This window comes from Bos javanicus, chromosome 17 (genome assembly GCF_032452875.1).
Source record: "Bos javanicus breed banteng chromosome 17, ARS-OSU_banteng_1.0, whole genome shotgun sequence".
Taxonomy (NCBI): Eukaryota; Metazoa; Chordata; class Mammalia; order Artiodactyla; family Bovidae; genus Bos; species Bos javanicus.
The window spans coordinates 34982801-35002911 of record NC_083884.1 but is presented as its reverse complement, the minus strand read 5'-3'; the positions used below and the strand labels follow the sequence as shown (position 1 = coordinate 35002911).

Here is a 20111-nt window from a genome sequence, read left to right as displayed (position 1 = left end):
CTTTTAGGTCTAATATAATCATCGGTAGTAGATGTCAGCATGATTAGGGGGTGACTTAAGGTAAAGCAAATAAAACATGAATACAAAGGAAGATTATTTGACAATGGAAAAGATCTGAAGTTTTGGAATAATCATATGTTATGTGTTAGTAGGTGTTTTGTTTGCTAGTGTTGTGTGCTAGTGTGTGCTTACACTTGAGGGTATCTGTCTTTACCCACTGGCAGAAAAACCTCTAACCATTATGCTATAGCTGAAATTGGGGGATTAGAAGTTTGAGAAGAACTTAATGTAACTGTTCCTGTAATTTTACAGAGGATTTTTTATTTCTGTCCGAGCTGCTACTGCATTTATCTCCACAATTAAGTTCATACACATGCCAGGATATGAGTGCCAAAATGGTTTGAAATTCGTACTGCAGTGAACTCAGGAAATTAAAAATTAACTCTGGAAATACCATTTCTTGTTTTACATCCACTTTTGGATAGTATATTCCTTTTTAAACCTCCCTTAGATCGTTGTTACTCTTAGGTTACAGCCTGTCTCCATTTTACCACCGAAATTCTCAAAAGACTGGAACACTTACTGCCTCCAGTTCCTTGCTCCCAAGTCACTTTAGAAACCCTGGCAGCCTGGCCTCTCTCTCCCTCCACACTGCTGAGCTGACCTCACCAACAGTTTCCTCATCTCCAATCCAGGACCCAAGCTCCAAGCCCTCAGCTTCCCTGGCCTTTCTGCCCCATCTGCCAGAAGTCATACCCTCTTCCTGAAATGCTCTTCTGGTTTTCATGTGAACTCTCGTAGGCTCCTCTGCTTCTTCCTTTTACAGACTCTCTCTTTGTATCACACTAAGCTGAAGTGTTCCCCAGGTTTTGTTCCTTCAATCACTTCTTTCTCTACGCTCTCAGCTGTTTCTTCTCATTCTTCCTCTATGCCCCAGACATTTGACGAGAACCCGAAGACTACAAGGAGCACAGTCTCAAACCACCCAAGTCTTGTGAAACTACTTTTGAACCTCTGAATGCAGCCTACCCTGTGCTGCCTCTGTGCCTTGCTCGGGAGTGTTCCTTCACATGGAGTGCCTCGCTGCCAGCACCACCATCTTCACATCTCCCATTCATTTAAAGCTCATTACTAAGGGCCTTCTCTTGATTAGTGAGCTCCTGGTAGATGTTTTCTCCTCCTCATCGGAGCTACGGTGAGGGCCAGATAGCCTGATAATGATAAATAGTTTGAAGGTACCGGAGTCATGCAGATACGGATTTAAACCTGGATTCAGCACTTACCTGATTATATGATATTGAGCAAATATACCTAAATGCTTTAAATGTCAGTTTCTTCATTTTTAAATTGTTGGAGAGGGGGACTGCTGCCTCCCTCACTTGGACTGTCGGATACATTAGGCATGTGAAGATCTAGAACGTTTGGGAGTCAGTCAGTGGTGGTACTGGTGGCGGTGGTAGTAGTTGTAGTGATAACTATTACCATCGTCATCAGTATTGTTCTTCCATGCCAGTATTTTATATTTCTCATATATCACTCACTTCACTTTCTAAAAAGCATTTGTACAATTGTCTTATTCCCCCCTTCTGAATTCTAGGCTCCTACAGGTTGACTTTATATTCCCTCCCCAAGAGCATTGAGCAATGTTTTGTGCATTGGTTTTCCTAAGTGAATTGAGTTGATAAATAAATACTGGCTTCACAGTGTTCTTGGGATTCAGAGCTGCTGTGTTTGTGGCTATATCTTCATATTTCTGTCAAATACTAGCATGAAAAGTCTTTGTTGTTATCTTTTGTCACACTGAATCTTGAAACTAGCCTCTAAAATTATTTCATTTTAATTTGTCAGAGACTTAAGGACCTATACATTTAGAGCTAATCTGAAGTAATTCATATTTTTGGGGAAAAAAAAAAACTACTAAACTGCTTTGTATTTGATACATAAATGATATCAGTAGTAAAATACTTAAGATAAATTAATTAATGTTTATACTTAAAGTTTTTACATTAAATTGTTTCTTTTGATTTTATACTTTCTGATTTATAAAAGCAAAGCCACCTGCAGTTTTTTTGGCTTATATAACTAGCAGTTTTTCTTTTTTACAGAATGTTTTTCCTTATAAAACCCTTACTTTCCATCTCTGAACATATTCCTAGAAAGCAGATTTTCTGTTTCTCAGAAATGTCACTTCTTCACAAATCACACACTATCCTGGTTACAATATCCTGTAAGTGCTTTGTTTGTTGTTCAGAGGACCAGGAATGTAGAGCAGGTTCTGCTGATGATTTTTGAAGGAGATAGCAGAAGAAGACTTGTTGCACCGTTGCTCATCTGAACATCAGTAACACTGAGGTTACAGTGTCTGACACTAGTGAGTTTGACTCATAGACCAGGTAGGCACTGAGGCCTTAAGAAAACAGCACAGATCACATGGAGGATTTTTTTTAAAGTACCAGCACCCAAAAGTCACTGAGATCCCCCCGATCAGGCTTTCATCAGTCAGAGAGCTTTTTTGGATTTGCAGTTTTGCAGAGCTCTGTATTGGGTGGTGTTCTCAGAGCTTCGAACCAGCTGTGCAGCACCTGAGTGTAGGATACCCCTGGGTGAGCCCTGGGTTAGGGTAGTGATGGGGTCAGGGACAGACTGAATTTACATTTCAAGTACTTTCAGGAATTATTTGCAAGCACTCAGGAATATAAAATGGTATCACAGCTGAGAGCTTTATTTAACATTCCATTTAGCTCTAATCTCTACTTAATCTCCACTGTTTTTATTTGGTTACTAGGTATTTAGCACAGCCCCGTTTTGTGGAAGGCTGGCCAAAAGCACACTTCAAATTAATGGTAGTCAAAGCTTGCTCTACTGAATCTATATTGGAGCATGAGCAAGAGGTTCATTGGTTCTAAGTTGTTTTATAGGGCTTTTTTGTTTTTGTTTTAACAATCTGCCTCAGCAGTATATACAGTATAAAGTTATAAATACAGCACCCGTGCTAAGGAATAAATTCCACATTTGGTCAAAAATCAAATTGTTAGGATAATAGTCCTAACTTTAGTTAACATTAAGTCAAATATCAGACGTGTCCTCATTCATTCAACATGTATTTATTGAGCACCTACTATTAAGTAAATTACCAGTCACTGATGCACAATAGCAAACATACTAAATGAAAGTCTATCAATTTGTAGGTCCATTTTTGTGAGGAGAAAGAGCACATCAACAAAATAAGTTAAAATGTAATATATTAGATGACAATAACAGAGGAGGAGCAAAATAAAGCAGAGAAGGAAAAAAGGCCTAGAGAGTAGGCCATAGGTTAAATACAGGTGGCCAGGGAGAGCTTACCAAAAAGGTGATACTGGATCAAAGCCTGAGGTAAGTGAATTGTACAGTTTGTTATCCAAAAGAAGAGCATTCCAGAAGGGGAACAACAAGAGCAAATGATCTGAACAAGAGTAAGCCTTTCTTGTTTAAAAGCAGTCAGGAAGTCAGTACAGCCGGAGTGAAGAGAGTGGGGGGTGTTCCAGTGTCCAGCTGAAGAAAGTGGGAGGGGTGATTGATAGCAAATGATAGATCAAGTTAATTGAGGACTGAGGACTGACCATTGGATTATTGACAGAGCAGTTCAGTGGAAGGTCAAAAGTCTCATTTGAATGAGTTTAAGGGAGAATAGAAGGAGAGGAAGTGGAGAAAGGCAAATAAAGACAGCTATTCCCAGGAGTTTCACTGGTGGTGGATTAAAGCAGATGTGGAGGGACTTCCTGGTGGTCCAGTGACTAAGACTGTGCGATCCCAATGTGGGTGGCAGGGGCGGGGGAGGCGTGGTTCGATCCCTGGTCCAGGAACTAGATCCCACATGCCGCAACTAAGACCCAGCATAGCAAGCTAAATACATACATGACACATACTTCATTAAAAAAATTAAGCAAATGGGAGGTGATTATGCTTTTAAAATGAGTAATTATAACATATTGTTATGCTGATGGGGGAAATTGATTATGCATGGGGAAGCAATTACAGCAGCAAATCTTGACTTAGGAAAAAGCGAATGGAATCCAGTGATTAAATAGGAGGTCTACTCTTAGGAACCCAGGTAGTACAACTGTTGAAACAGAAAGGCCAGTTAAGCATGCGAGTACAAGTAAAGGGAATACTGTAGACTCGATGATGGTAGCATACTGAAAGTTCTTCTCTACCATGTAAGCAAACTTTCTTCCCAGTATTTGAATAAGATCTACAATATTCCTGTCACGTGGTCATGAGTTTGAGCAAGCTCCAGGAGTTGGTGATGGACAGGGAAGCCTGGCATGCTGCAGTTCACAGGGTCGCAAAGAGTCGGACACAACTGAGCAACTGAACTGAACTAATAATTGTTTACTCACTATCTTTAGAGCTATCTACATCTGGGCAGCTTGTGAATTATTCATGTGTTTCTTTTATTGAGCAGAAACCTCTCTCCTGCAGCCTTGGTCCTAGATCTGCTTTCTAGAGCCTCACAAGATCAACAGTTCTAACCCTTTCGGTAAGCACCTTCTAGGTACTGAAGAGTTGAAATGATTTCTCACTGCAGCCCTCATTCCTTCTGGTATCACAGTTGTCCCATTAGGGTTTCTACTGGGCTGTGGTTTGGGCCCCTGTGACATCTGATCACTTTCTCTACTAAGAGGAGCCATGTCATTTGGGATCTTTTTTCTCCTAGGCTTGTTTTTTCCCCCAAATATTCAGTGGTTCTAACAAATATTCACACTTGATTAGCATACCAACAAAGATCTTGTCTAATGTGTTTATCCATAGACTGCATCCAAGGACAAAGCACGGGTATTCAAGAATCCCCTCCAACCTGACTTTACCCATTGGTTAGCCCTTTCTGGGTAGAATTGGCACGTGATGCCAAGTAAATCAACATCTGATTCAGGAGAGTTGGTCAGATTAAGTGGTATCAGGCCAAGAAAAAGGGCTATATTATTAGTGGATTCAAGCCTGGTTGTCAAGATGAAGGGCATATCCTTGAAAATGAGTTAGTGAAGCAAGCAGTTCTCCGATCAAGGTGACACATCTGATGGGGGACACTTTGGGTTGTAGGGGCTTGGAAGGATGCCTTATAGCTGAAGATAAACATTTCAAAGGCATTGGCATAGAAATGATGTTTGAAGACACAGAGTAGATTCATTATTTGAGAGGGGATAAGTAAAGGCTAGAAACTAGGGGCCTAGAATAATATATCTCTACTAGGAATGTCTATGGCATATTAAGCATATGATCTTCCAAGAATTCAGAGCTAGTCCCAGGACATTACCGTGTACATGAAAAATTGATTTGGAGAACCACACTGGTCTGAATCACAAAAATAAATGAGAATCCTGATTTTCCTATTATCACTTCCTAAGCCCATGATTGCCCCACTGCCAGCCCCGTGAGCTCTGCTGCTGCCTCTGCCACCACCACATTAGTGTAGCAGCAGTGTTGATCGCCAGAAGGCAGAGACTGCAAGTGAGACAGTTCCCGTCACCAGGCTTCAGACAAAAGCCAGATCAGTTCTGTAGCATGAAGCCACTTAGAGATGTGAAGAACGCGAGCCATAACTAGAGCTGGTTGAGGCTGAAGGCCTTTAAAAGGCGAAGCAAGGTGAAAAATGGGAAGAACAGAGGCAAATACAGGAGCCAGAAAGTATGACTTCAAGACTCACTGTTTCTAAAATTTTGAACAAGTAGTGGTTAAGAAAGCAATATTCTTTAATCATACTCATGCTTCAGTGAATAGGAGCTTCTTACCAGGTGGATGACTCTTCTTTACTTTGTCCCATTTGATTGTTTGTAGACTACGATTGACATATAAATAAGGGAGGAAAGGACTGGCAACAACTCAAATGTCCATTACCTGGGGCCTGGTTGGGTAAAATATGCAGCTATAAAAGAAAAGAGAAATGGCTCTCAGTATAGCTGTGAAGTGATTTCTTGGACAAGTTGATGAATGGAAAAGTTAAGGGAGAGAAAGGATTGAAGAGTATACTAACATTTATCTAAGATGATGTCAAGAAAGGGATGGGAAAGCTTCCCTTTTATAAATATATCCCAATCAATAAATGAAGAAGGAATACCAGAAAGGTGATAGTACTGTTTTGCAGCCCTAGTGAAGTAAAGGACTTAGGCAATCATGAGTGACTAAACCATAAGAGAAACAGCCAGGCATTATATGAATCTAATATCTTTGAAGTATTTGTCCCCAAAAATCAAACCTGAATATTTTCAAGCTTCTAGATCTTATTATGAGTTTATAGGAAATAAGGAGACAGAGGAACATTCTAAATCACACCACAGAAATGCTCAGGAAAGTAAAGAATGTGGGAAACTATATCAGACATATGATCCAGTTTCTCCAACATGAATTGTAAGGAAAAAGAGGGAGAGAAATGAGATATATTAAAAAAAAAAAAAAAAGAAATGAGATGTATTAATGAAATGCAATGCATAGGTCTTCTTTTGATTCCAGTTCAAACAAATTAGCTGGAATACATTTATGAATAATGGGCAGAATTTTAACACTGACTAAATATTGATTTATTAAGGAATTATTGCTCCTTGTAATGTGGAATAATGATGTCATTACACTTTTAAAAAAATCTTTTAGAGATATATGCTGAAATATTTATGGACTAAATATTATGATTCTGAGACTTGCTTCAAAAAATTTAGTGCAGTGTTGGGAGTAAGGATTAAAGTTTAGATAAAATAGGGTTGGCTGTGAGTTTATCATTGGTAAACGTGGGTAACAGGTGAATGAGAGTTCATTATATATTATTCTCAGGGCTTCCCAGGTGTTGCTAGTGGTAAAGAACTGCCTGCCAATGCAGGAGACGCAGGTTCCGTCTCTGGGTCGGGAAGATCCCCTGCAGAAGGAAATGGCAACCCACTCCAGTATTCTTGCCTGGAAATCCCATGGACAGTGAAGCCTGGTCAGCCATAGGGTTGCAAAGAGTCAGATGTGACTGAAGCGACTTAGCACTTAAACACACACACACAATCTACTATTGTATATGTTTGAGTTTTCCCAAGTTTAAAAAAAAAAAGCAAAAATATATTATTCTCTCTTTAAATACTCACTAAGGACTCAATTTCATCTATCTTCCCCTTTCTCCACTATTCTCAAGAGAAAGAGCTGGTCAAGTTTACAAAGTGGGATTGAGCTGGTGTGAAAGACACTTAAAATCATTTTCAGACACTTAGAATAGGTACAAGTTTTTCAAACTTGGAATACTGTCCATTTCATTCTTCCCCTCCTTAAGTCTTGTCAACACACATTTCTAGTTTAACTGAATTTAGGAACTGTCTTCAAATAAAATTTCCATAAACTTCCAAACTGAACAGCTCCAGACTCAAGTTTTGTAATCTATTAGCTATATGACCTCTTCCACCATAAAGGAAGTGGAACTTTTGTTTGCTTTCTTTTCTGATTTTCATTGAGACTTCTCTTGTTCCTTAGAAAGAGAATGGATTTAACACAAAGATAACATCTATTTTTCACCATGACCCAGTTAGAATCATCACTCAAAAGAATAGCTTTAATTTTTACTGTAGATTCCATAATCATTGCCAAAGAAGTTGGTCCTTGAGGTTTTTCAACTTCATCATATTTTGTATAAATACTGCACACTGATTGCTCCACTGGAGCTCCATCAGTATCATATTTTGGATGATCCAAAAATCTGTTGTACAGCCCAGACTGTTACCTGGACCCCTAGTGAGCAGCATGATCTAAGCAAACAGCAGCTAGAAGCAACTGACTGCACTGAGGCACACTGAGCACTGGTTTTGAAAGCATGGCTGGCAGGCGGGCCAGTCCACTGGTGGGCGCAAGGTCAGTTTGGCAGCTTTTCAACAGAATGTTTTGAGGTAATGTGTTGCTAGACAGCATTTGAAGCATGTATAAGCAACACAAGTTTGCATATAAATAAGGGCAGAGGACACTTTAACATTCTCTTTCACCCTTCAACCAACCAACATAGGCTTGCCTCCAGTCACTTATACTTACAGGATCCCAAGGATTTTCACTCCCCACAAAAAACTACAGAGTTGTCACGTTATCACAACATGAGAACACACACACGGTTGATAATGGTGCAGAGGAAATGATCTACCTCACTTTGACCCCATCGTAATACCCGCAGTGACTGGGCTAAGCCCTTCAGAGACTTGCCATAGGAGTTTTGGTTAGTGGAATGAGAAAATGACTTTCTTGTGGCTAAATCTGTAAGATATAAAACATAGACACTGTGTGTTGCTGTGTTTTCAACCATGTTTAAAAAACCACTCTGTAGTGAGTGAGGAGATCAAAAATATGAGAGAATGAGTACCTGGTCCCAGTTGGACTGCTGAGGCCCAGCTACACTACTGTCCTCGGGTTCCATTAGACCCAATAATAGCATTATAATAAATTTCCCCTTTGATGCAAATTGAGTTTCTATGCCTAGCAGTCAAGGACTAATCTACACCAGATGTCACAAATGATTGTTCATATTTGGAAACAGAGAGAAGCTGAGGCAGAATTTTATCTGCCTTACTGAGAGGTATTCACATATGGAGTGTGAACAGTATTCATGAGTCCCCTTTGATTAAGGTTAGCTTGGTTGTATTTGTTATGGCAATTAAAAAATACATATCTTAAAGTCTTTTCAGGACTTGGGTTTCTTCTTAAAGAAAATAAAAGTGTTCATTAAAAGGTTGATACAAAAAGTAATTTTGAGGTTAACCCAAAATTTAGCATAATCTTCCATGGGAACATTTGTATATGTATGTGTGGGTTTTAAATTCCACAGATAGCACTAAAATGAGAAATAGGCAAAAAGGTGTTTTAAAATACTTTGTTTCAGCATGTAAAATCTCGTTTTATTACAGAATTCTTTTGCTAAAGGCACAGCTCTGCTGGGTTGATGCCAGAGTGATGGGATCTTAACAGCCTAGTTAATTTTAAAAGATTTACAAATGCTGGGCTTCGAACTACTGATAGTAAAATATACTTCACACTTTAATATAGTGCTTAAACTCATGCCACATCTTGTGGACTTAATATTGCATCTGCACATGAGTGTGTGTATGTGTGTGTGTATGTGTTTGAATGTAGATATGTTTATCTCAAAGAGAATAGTTGGTGGGGGAAAGCAGGACAGACCTGTAAAATAACTCAGAATTTCTCGTGACTCTCACATTCTTCAGTGTAATTATAAAGTATGTACAGAAGATATATGAACACACTGTATCAAGTATGGTATGGGTTTATTTACAGTTAGATGCCAGCATACTGGGCTTCCCTGATGGCTCAGATGGTAAAGAATCCACCTGCAATGCAGGAGATCCAGGTTCAATCCCTGGGTCAGGAAGATCCCCTGGAGAAAGGAATGGCTACCCACTCCAGTATTCTTGCCTGGAGAATTCCATGGACAGAGGAGCCTGGTGAGCTATAGTCCATGGAATCACAAAGAGTCAGACACAACTGAACAGTTAAGAATGCACACACACCAGCATAATAAAACAGAGGTTCTTGTTATCAAGGTAGCCTATCTAAAGTTTCGTGATTAGATCTCCAAATAAAAAAATACAGCCCTTAACAGGAAATTCTTGGCACTTGCTCCAATTTTCTCCTCTTTACAACATTATAGAGTCCTTTTATGTGTATATTTTATCATGTATAATAGAGAATACATTGACTAAGATTGCAAAATAGAGTCCAATGTATGGTATTCCCTTGTGTCCAGCTGACTCATCTCCATGGGAAAAAAAAAAAATTTCTGCTGTCTTTCCAATGATAGATTTTTTTTATGGTTAGAAAAAGCTGATGGTTAGTTTAAAATGATGAGGTAAAATATATGAATACAGTCATGAGATTTCTAAATACACATAGTCAAATTCACTCAATTTTACATCTTTAGATTTTAAAAAATTATAGACAAATAATCTATGCTTTAAAATTTCACCATTAGCTCCTTAAGTATAACAACTATGTTTCTGATAACAAACCAATCCCACCAAGTGATAATTTAATACATTAAAGTTTAGAAAATGTTAGATGTTATTTTTTCATTATCAATAGGTAGTTTGATCTGTTCTCCTTTTTCATAACCTTTTCCATATCTGTGGATTGCTTTTATGGCCTTTCTCATAGTTTTTAGTTTTTCCTTTACAAATGGACATTTTTCAGTCTCTGGCTCTTTTCATTATTGAACTTGTCACAAACCTTATTCTTTCATTAGAATTATTGTAAAAGAGTTTGGGTAACAGTGGTTAAGAAAGAATGTTTAAGTTTCATACACCATTAAGTAATGGACTTAATGATCAGAAGAGAAAAAAAAGAATGTTTTGGTTAAAGCCTTCATAAACTGAATCATCTTTATTCTTCACTTTCTTCTGGATTAAGGGTAACTATAATGAAAATGATTAGCCAATGTGGCTCTTACAAGTATTTGTAATTTCTCTTTAAGTTATGCCAAATATATAATTTTTTAATTGTTAAAAGACAAGCACTGTATCTTACTACTGCCTTTTAAATCGGTAAAATCAGGGATCTTTTTTTTTTCTTTTCCTTTTTAATGGACATTCAAGAAATAGTTCAAAGTGCATCTCACTCCTGGCAAGACAGTGGGCCATATAATTTTTCAGATAAGGAAACAAGTCCTTCAATTTCTAAATACCCCAGTGTGTGATGTTATTACCAAACATCAAAACCTACATGTATTTAAATTTAAAAACTGACTTACAGGTTATCTAAAATTACACATAGTTAATATGTGCCACTTGTAAATTCTAATCTTATCTTGGGAACTTGGGTTTTGCATTCCTTAACTAATGTGCTTAAATTTGCTGTCTTAGTGTCTTATTATCCTAACTTTTTTTTTTTGTAATAAATGAAATAGAAGTCTAGTTCCTCTTCATGTAAATAAAGACCTAAAGAAGCATTTAGTTACACCTAGAGGCAGCTGTAGAATTGTTCTGGGCACAAGAGGAGGTCTAAGAAAGTACGAACTCCTTGTCTTTACTGTGATTGACCACTGCAGAACTCCTGTGCTCCAGCTGTGGCAGTTCTACCCCAACTGCATTCTGCCCTAAGTCATCTGGAAAGGGGAAAACAGATACTATTATGAAGCATTCATGGGACTTAAGAAGGTTTAAATTGTAGTTACTGTAGAGTGGTAGTTCTTAACCTGTTTGGGGTTCCTTCTTTTATATGATGAAAGCTTGAACTGTCTCTCTACATACACATTTTCATAGGTCTCAGTATGTTCTTAGACCCATCTAGCTACCCAAGGACCCTAGGTTAAGAATCATTCTTATGTAGCCAATAAACACACAAAGCTGGTGAAGTAATACTTGAAATAGCACCCAATTCATGTTACAAATAAGACAATGTTGATTTATAATTATGTGAGTTTAAAAGGATATAATATGAGCTTCTAAGCAAATGGCTCATAAGCCACACAAGTATTATCCGTCAGAGGAAACAGAGATCACCTTAAAATGTAAAAGTAGAAGGACTTCCCTGGTGGTCCAGTGGTTAAGACTCTATATATCCAATGCAGGGGGCTCAGGTTCAATCCCTGGTAGGGCAACTAAGATCCCACATGCTGCATGGCATGGTCAAAAATAAGTAAATAAATGATACTAACAACTAAAAAAAAATTTTTTTAATGTAAAGTAGAGAAGATATGTGAATATATACTGTTAGGTGTTCTAGAATAGCTTATCTGATGGTGATATCATTTAATATAGATCCTTTTAAAAAAATATTTATTAATTTACTTTGGCTGTGCCGGGTCTTAGCTGTACCAGGTGGGGCCTAGTTCCCTGACCAGGGATTGAACCCAGGTCCCCTGATTGGCAGCACAGAGTCTTAGCCACTGGACCACCAGGGGAAGTCCCAGTACAAATCCATTTTTATTTATTTATATGCTACTGGGAAAGAAGAGCTTTCTTTTCTATCAGAACAGTACTACTGTAAATGAGAATGACATCTGTAGAAGAAGTGTGAATAATCATGTCTTCTCACTCCCTGTCATGAGCTAATGGTATATTTAACATAGTGTTTGCTCCCTGGAACCTAACTTCATATGCCCCTTAGCTAGCTAACTATTGTCAGGCATTTTTCTCTGTTTAACACAGATAGCCATTATCATTATAGCATACTCTTTCAAATGACTCTGAGAGTGAGAAAGGAGAAATGAGCTCATTTAAGTCAAGACTGGGTGTAGGGTGGGTGAAATGGCTGAAGATGATCAAAAAGTAAAAAACTTCCACTTATGAAATAAGTTAGTCCTGGGGATGTTATGTACAGCCTGGTGACTGTTAATGACACTGTATTGTGTATTTAAAAATTGCAAAAAGAGCAGATCTTAAAAGTTCTCATCACAAGACAAAGAAATTTATAACTATGATTATTTTACATTATAGACACATAGTGAACCATTATGTTGTACAAGTAAAACTAATAAAATGTTTTATGTCAGTTATATCTCAAATAAAAAAGAGGATGTAAAAAGTTCTGACTTCCAAGTATTCCATTCCATAGTCAGGGTCCAGAATCTCAAGGTAGACAAGATCCAAGGAAGAATACCTGAGGCATTCCCGAAGCTCTGGAGTTTCAAAGGAGGCACTTTTCTGCATGTGTTGGTGGTGCATGGTGTGGGAGTTGGCAGCGAAGACAGTTGACAGATGATGAAACACAGGGTCTATTAAAACTGGCTGAATACCCCCTGCTTACCTCCTCCCTCCCCCAGCCACTGCTTCCCAAGCTCCACGACCCTGGTCCGGAGGATCTGACCCTTCAGACATGGGGTGGCGGGCAGAGGCGGGGTTGGGGGTATGCTAGCTGAACTTTGTTCGCTCTTTCCTTTCTTGACTATCTCTTGGCATGCTCTTTGCCTGGGCCCAAGCACTCCCATTCCTAAATGCTTTGTACCCAGTTAGGTACCTCTTCCAGGGCCTTAATAGCTTTCCAGGCATAACTTGTCATCAGCAACCCCCCCACCACCCCCCAAGGGTTCACAGATACACACCTCAGATGATCCACTGTGCTCCAGACAATACTACTTTTTTAGTCCAGAGTAGACAGTTATTTTGGCTGCAGTTGTCACAGCAGGAGCTGTGTTTGTGTGTATTTAAAACAAAACAAAATGTAAAAGCTACTTTCTCTCTCTCTGTTCAGAGATAGCTCAGCAGTAGCCCTTTTCGTAGACTCCCAGGGGTTAAGGGACATGCTAACTTGATATTTTGGGGGAGCGCAGCAGGGCCAAGGCTGCCAGCCTTCATGGGCCTTCTCATCTAGTGAGGGGAATAGACATTTACTACTAGTAACTCTGTCCTGACCACTGTGAGATAACTGCATGGTAGTACAGCTTGCTTCCAGAACACAAGACGGGCAACCGAGTGTGGGGAGGGAGTGAAGTTGCTGCTGAGAGTGCCGCTCAGTGGAAACATTCACACTGAACCTTGACGGAGTAGGTACGTTAACCAGTACTTTCCACAGCCTTGTTCCCTGAAAGCAGGACTTTGTTTTCTTCACGACTCTGTTCCCCAGGGCCTGGAACCTTGTAGGTGGTCAATAAAGATTTCTTGAATGAATGAATGAATGGAAGGTTCCCAGCATCTGTTTACCTTCTCACCCCTCTCCTTCTCTACCACTGGGCTTCTTATGTTCTCTCTATAGCCATACCAGTTGGTGTGTTCTTTTCAAAACTAAAAATACTCCTTTTTAACTTGTTGCTGCTGCTGCTTCTAAGTCACTTCAGTCGTGTCCGACTCTGTGCGACCCCATAGACGGCAGCCCACCACGCTCCACCGTCCCAATTAATGTTAGAAACATTTCAAATTCCCATAGCTGCAGATGGTTGCAGAAACAGTAAGAATAAAAACCCTCAGTCTTTACCCCTGTGGGATGGTCAATTCATTTGTAAATCTTTCAAAATCAAAAACTATTATGGGTTTCTCCACGCAAATAATAATGATTGGATGTACACTCAGCTATATATTTCAGAGATCTCATAATAACTTTAAATCAGCAAAATTAAGCAATCAAGGAGTTTTCCCCCCTGCTCTAATATCATTAGACTTTTTACATGTCCTTACAGACCTCATTTTCTTTTGATTCAGTACTCTGCATGGCACTCTAGATGGTTTTCACTTTAACAGTTCCAGATGAAGTTGCATCATAAAGCCTATTTTGCATACAATCCAAGGGATTGTACCATTCCTTAAATCTGAAATTGGCCCTCCAAAATTCTCACCTCTAGCATCCGCAAGTAAAAGTTTATCTGTGAGGTGAATTGTGAAGAACTTTAAATCAATGCCACCGGCTTCCCTGGAATTCCCTTCCTCGACTGGCCCCGTTTTCGGCTCTGATCTGCGTTCTTGGCCGTTTGGGGCACCCCTGGCCGTTTGTGCCTGTGACAGTCAGACTCCATCTGCTGCTCCGCGGCCAGGAGCCCGCTGCGTGCCCTTCAGTCACATTTTTCAGGCGCGGCCATTCAGCCACCTTTCACCGCGTCTCAATGGACCCGGGAGAATGGCCCTCGGCCTTGCAGTAGTACATAATCTCCCAGGTAGCCTCCTCCTTGAAGCACCTCCAGTGGCAGGCTATTCGCGAACAGCGGGACACCACTCTCTACTGGGTTCCTAATCCCTCAGACACACAGGGGAAGGAGGTCGCGGACTCTGAAAGTGAAAAGAAAAGCGAGGGGGCGGGGAGCCGAGCGCACACAATGTCCCCCCGCCGCCCGCGCCACAGTCAGCGCCAGCTGCAGCCCAATTAAGCTCAACAGGTCACAGGTGTTCCACACAGACGATGCTTTTAACAAAACCACTTTCTTGAAAATACCTAAGACGTCGTTTTAAAGCACTGCAGCCCATTTCTTTTGGTGGATTCTTTAAAGCTATTTAGTACACTTGAAATACAAAGAAGCTGAAAAGCACATTTAGGCCTCACTGGAAGGCAAGCTTTCTTGGTTCCAAACAGCAGGAGCCGGGGGAGAGGGGAGCGCCGCCTCAGCGTGGACTCGGCGGGTAGTTGCCCGAAAAAGGGCTGGAGGGGCGTCTCCGGCAGCCCGGGTTCCCCCACAGTAGTCAGCTCTGCACCGTGCAGTTCACCTACTCAGGCAAGAAACTGCTGCATGGCCATCTCCTTGCACCCATAAATTACTGTCCCCAGGACGCAGGTGTAGTTTCCCTCTAAACTTTTAGAAAAGCAGCCCTGACAGGCGCTGATTAAATCAGGTAAAGGAACCCAGCGCTGCAGAGCCGCTTTTCTCATTATCTGAGGTCACCCTATAAATAAGCCTCCTCTTCCCCCACATTTAAAATCACTGACAAAGTTTCTCCACAGACCTGAGTACACACTCTGGGCCCACAGGTTGGGGTGATGGGAAGCAAACAGAACTTGAGTTGGTTGTTTAGGCCACTGTCAGAAATGTGTTACTCTTCCACTTTTGGAGGATACAGATAATCTCTGAGAGGTAGTTGGGAGTTGAGTGGTGACAGTTGCCTTAGGATTTCAGCGTCCCTGTTGGAGGTGAGCAGCTCCAGGCCAGCTCCACAGGCCTGCATGCAGCCGTGTCCCTTCTTCTTGACCTCACCTTCCACTCAAGGCCGGTGTTCCTGTTGTCATTGTCTTCATTCTTTTACAGCCAGTAGAACAGGCGTGCACATACTACCCCAGCCTTATCTGGAATGGAGGGGACTGTGCTTGAAGTTGCTGTTCGGCTCCTGTTTTTCAGAGCCCCAGGAAGGCAGGTCGTGCTGCTGTGACTCTGAAGAAAACGGGAGGGCTACAGCCCAGGACGAACAAGTACCCGAAATAAGTGCCCAGCATTTTCAAGCTTTCCTTCCTGTTGACTAGTTTTTGGTAAACAGTTTTTGCCTTGACAGTCAGTCTTAACAACAACAGTTAAAAAATGCTGCCGCCTGTTTAGAAACCATGTTGGTTTTAATTTTCGCAATATGCCTCTTTCTGTTTTACAAAGCTGAGCCACCTGTTTAAACTCTTCTTGTCTCGTGGACTGGGGGAAAGAACCATAGGCTATGTGTAAGAGGTTTCTTTTTCTTTTTTTTTTTTTCCTCAGTGAAGTAAGACATTGTTCTTATTCTTCGTGGCATTCAAAATTCTGCACAATTGCCTCTTTTGCCCTTTTGCATTTAAAAGTGAGGTAATTAGATTTCCCAAGGTTCAATGGTCAAGAGCCCTCTCATCCTGGGAAGTTGCTTCCCCACACCCCTCGCAAGAGGAGTTGTCTCACCTAATCCAGTTATTGCTGTATTGTTGTTCTAAAGGCACTGCTTTTTCAGAGGGCAAGCGTAGCAGGAAAATTCATACTCATATGTCCCTTTGCTGATATTGCTGAGTGTTTTTTTTTTTTTTTCCTGCAGTTGAATACAGTTACTATTTTCTTCTTTGACTTTGTTTTGAGGATTTGTAAACATTTTCATAAAAATCTTTTCCTTTCCTACCTTTTAGGAGTTCATCTCAAATATGCCTAAATCTTTCATACAGAGATTTCCTATTTATTTTGCTATTTTTCAGATATCTGATAGAAATGTTATGACTGCTGAACAAATGGAAAGAGGATTTGTAACATGTTGGCACCAAATAAATGAGTGTCATGGACACTGAAATACAACCTATCTTAATCACTCTGACAGTGAGATCTGAGGCTTTTTTGGTCTTGTTTACGCACTTACTCAAATAGAAACTGTTTTCACCTTTCAGCAAAGCACATAAGTATTTTTAAAGTCTGGGTATTAATTTTTTAGTCAAAACTGAAAAGGAACACACAACATACACTCTCAGCTTTACGGAGTCGGCCAAAACATTTTGCTTTTACAACATAATGGCAAAAACAACCTTATTGGTAGTTGGCTAATAATTCATTTAAATGATGTAGTCTGCAGCCTATGGGGAAAGATGACAAGATGGTGAAGGGATTAGGGGAAAGCTTCCAAAATCCTCTTTGCCAAAGATGTTAAAGCGTCTAAGTGCTAAGAGTGTTCTTTCTAAACAGGTTAGTTCAACATTCCAGACAGTCTGTGACTCAAATTTGTGTATTGGTCCACACTTCTCAGTGAGATTCTTCTGTGGCCCCATGGGAAGAATTCATCTGAATTCCCCCATCACTGAAACAGTCCAGACTCTGATTTTGAAAGTGAAACCAGCAGAATGATGAGCTGTGTGGTCCCCATGTACACTGTAGAGATATCCGTACATGTACACACATTCGTTAAGTTTCCTTAAAGCTTCAGAGACAGTAATAAGAAAGGTCCTAGTTTAAATTGAAGGCCCTTCTTCTCAGCTTCTATAGGATTCATTCCCGAATAGAGAGGTGTATTCTTAATAGCGAATTTATCTGAAAAGACCTCACCTCTCCAAGCTCAATACAGAAAAGGAAATCCTTCAGTAATGAATTGATGCCAGGTTACTTTTACCAAGTGAGGCAATAAACTTTGGCACAATTTGTTAAAACAAATCTTCCATTTCAGTTATCTAAACCAATATATATTACTGCATTGTTGGTAAATTTGGGGGACTGTTTCTCAATTAAAGTGCAGGTTTTTCCCCTGTGACAGCACAGGAGAAATTTTACTTTCCCTCTATAACAAATTTTGATACCTAAGAAAGCATCCCACAAAATAACAGGCATACTTGTATTCTCGCTAAAATTTCTGATCTATATCACTTCTAAGGAGAGAATTAGATTCAAAGTTAGGCCCCAGACCAAAACATTTGCTTAAAATGAACATACATCAGTGTTAACTAATTTTTCCTACTGAGTTTATCATTCTAAAAACTTAACTATAACTGACAAAGTCTGGGTCATGATAGACTTAAGTAAAAATATTACAGAATATTGGCCAAATATTAGAAATACGTGTATAACATACACTTTTGAAAAACTTGTTAGTTAAGGAACTGCCCAATTCAGTTCAACAAATGCATGTGTATTAGGTATAGGTCCAAGGCACAACTGTGTACTGTGGCTGCTGCCTTTTGACTCCATTAAAAAGACTGGCCCTCCTCCCATCTCTCTTGCTCAGTTCTTTCCCTTTTCTCTCTGTTCTGGAATTTGTTACTGTTGTTCAGTAGCTCAGCCATGTCTGACTCTCTGCGACTCCATGGACTGCAGCACACCAGGCTTCCCATCCTTCACCATCTCCTGGAGCTTGCTCAAACTCGTGTCCATTGAGTCGGTGATGCTATTCAACCATCTCATCCTCTGTCGTCCTGTTCTCCTGCCTTCAGTCTTTCCTAGCATCAGGGTCTTTTCCAATGAGTTGGCTCTTCGAATCAGGTGGCCAAAGTACTGGGGCTTCAGCATCAGTCCCTCCAATGAATATTTGGAATTGATTTCCTTTAGGATTGACTGGTTTGACTCCTTGCAGTCCAAGGGACTCTCAAGAGTCTTCTCCAACATCATAGTTCAAAAGCATCAATTCTTTGGGGTTCAGCCTTCTTTATGGTCCAGCTCCCACATCCATATATGACTACTGGAAAAACCATAGTTTTGACTAGATGGACCTTTGTCGGCAAAGTAATGTCTCTGCTTTTTAACATGCTGTCTAGGTTGGTCATAGCTTTTCTTTTAATTTCATGGCTGCAGTCAACATCTGCAGTGATTTTGGAGCCCAAGAAAAGAAAGTCTGTCACTGTTTCCTTCGTTTCCCTATTTGCCATGAAGTGATGGGACCAGATGCCATCATCTTCATTTTTTGAATCTTGAGTTTTAAGTCAGCTTTTAAACGCTCCTCTTCCACCTTCCTCAAGAGGCTCTTTAATTCCTCTTAGCTTTTTGCCATAAGGGTGGTGTTATCTACATATCTGAGGCTATTGATATTTCTCCCAGCAATCTTGATTCTAGCTTGTGCTTCATCCAGCCCAGCATTTCTCATGATGTACTCTGCATTAAAGTTAAATAAGCAGGGTGACAATATTCAGCCTTCATGTACTCCTTTCCCAATTTGGAACCAATCCATTATTCCATGTCCGGTTCTAACTGTTGCTTCTTGACCTGCATACAGATTTCTCAGGAGGCAGGTAAGGTGTTCTGGTATTCCCATCTCTTGAAGAATTTTCCACAGTTTGTTGTGATCCACACAGTCAAAGACTTCAGTGTAGTCAGTGAAGCAGAAGTGGATGTTTTTCTGGAATTCGCTTGCTTTTTCTATGGTCTAGCAGATGTTGACAATTTGATCCTCTGCCTTTTCTAAATCCAGCTTGTACATTTGGAATTTCTCAGTTCATGGACTCTTGAAACCTAGCTTGGAGAATTTTGAGCATTACTTTGCTAGCGTGTTAGATGAGTGCAATTGTGTAGTAGTTTGGCATTCTTTGGCATTGCCCTTCTTCGAGATTGGAATGAAAACTGACCTTTTCCAGGCCTGTGGCCTCTGCTGAGTTTTCCAAATTTGTTGGCATATTGAGTGCAGCACTTTCACAGCATCATCTTTTAGGATTTGAAATAGTTCAACTGGAATTCCATCACCTCCACTAGTTTTGTTCATAGTGATGCTTCCTAAGGCCCATTCAACTTTGCATTCCAGGATGTCTGGTTCTAGGTGAGTGATGACACCATCGTGGTTATCTGGGTCATGAAGATCTTTTTTGTATAGTTCTTCTGTGTAGTCTTGCTACCTCTTCTTAATATCTTCTGCTTCTGTCAGGTCCATACCGTTTCTGTCCTTTATTGTGCCCACCTTTGCGTGAAATGCTCCCTTGGTATCTCTAATTTTCTTGAAGAGATCTCTAGTTTTCCCCATTCTATTGTTTTCCTCTACTTCTTTGCATTGATTGCTGAGGAAGGCTTTCTTATCTCTCCATGCTGTTCTTTGGAACTCCGCATTCAGATGGGTATTCTTTCCTTTTCTCCTTTTCCTTTCGCTTCTCTTCTTTTCTCTATTCGTAAGGCCTCCTCAGACAACCAATTTGCCATTTTGCATTTCTTTTTCTTGGGGACAGTTTTGATCACCACCTTCTGTACAGTGTTATGAACCTCCATCCATAGTTCTTCAGGCACTCTGTCTATCAGATCTAATCCGTTGAATCTATTTGTCACTTCAACTGTATAATCATAAGGGATTTGATTTAGG

At 40.2% G+C, this 20111-nt stretch overlaps 1 protein-coding gene across 5 annotated transcripts in view; it reads left to right on the top strand.

Moving 5' to 3' along the window:
- AFG2A (AFG2 AAA ATPase homolog A) overlaps positions 1 to 20111 on the top strand; it is a 323918-nt gene that overhangs the window by 297149 nt on the left and 6658 nt on the right. For 2 of the 5 annotated variants that reach the window (XM_061384245.1, XM_061384243.1), the window contains one exon: positions 4448 to 4522. The exons of the other annotated variants lie outside the window; for them this stretch is intronic. In XM_061384245.1, the coding sequence (XP_061240229.1) occupies positions 4448 to 4489 (42 nt within the window). In that variant the 3' untranslated portion in view covers positions 4490 to 4522. Of the gene's footprint in view, positions 1 to 4447; positions 4523 to 20111 lie in introns of those variants that run through there. 5 annotated transcript variants of the gene reach the window in all.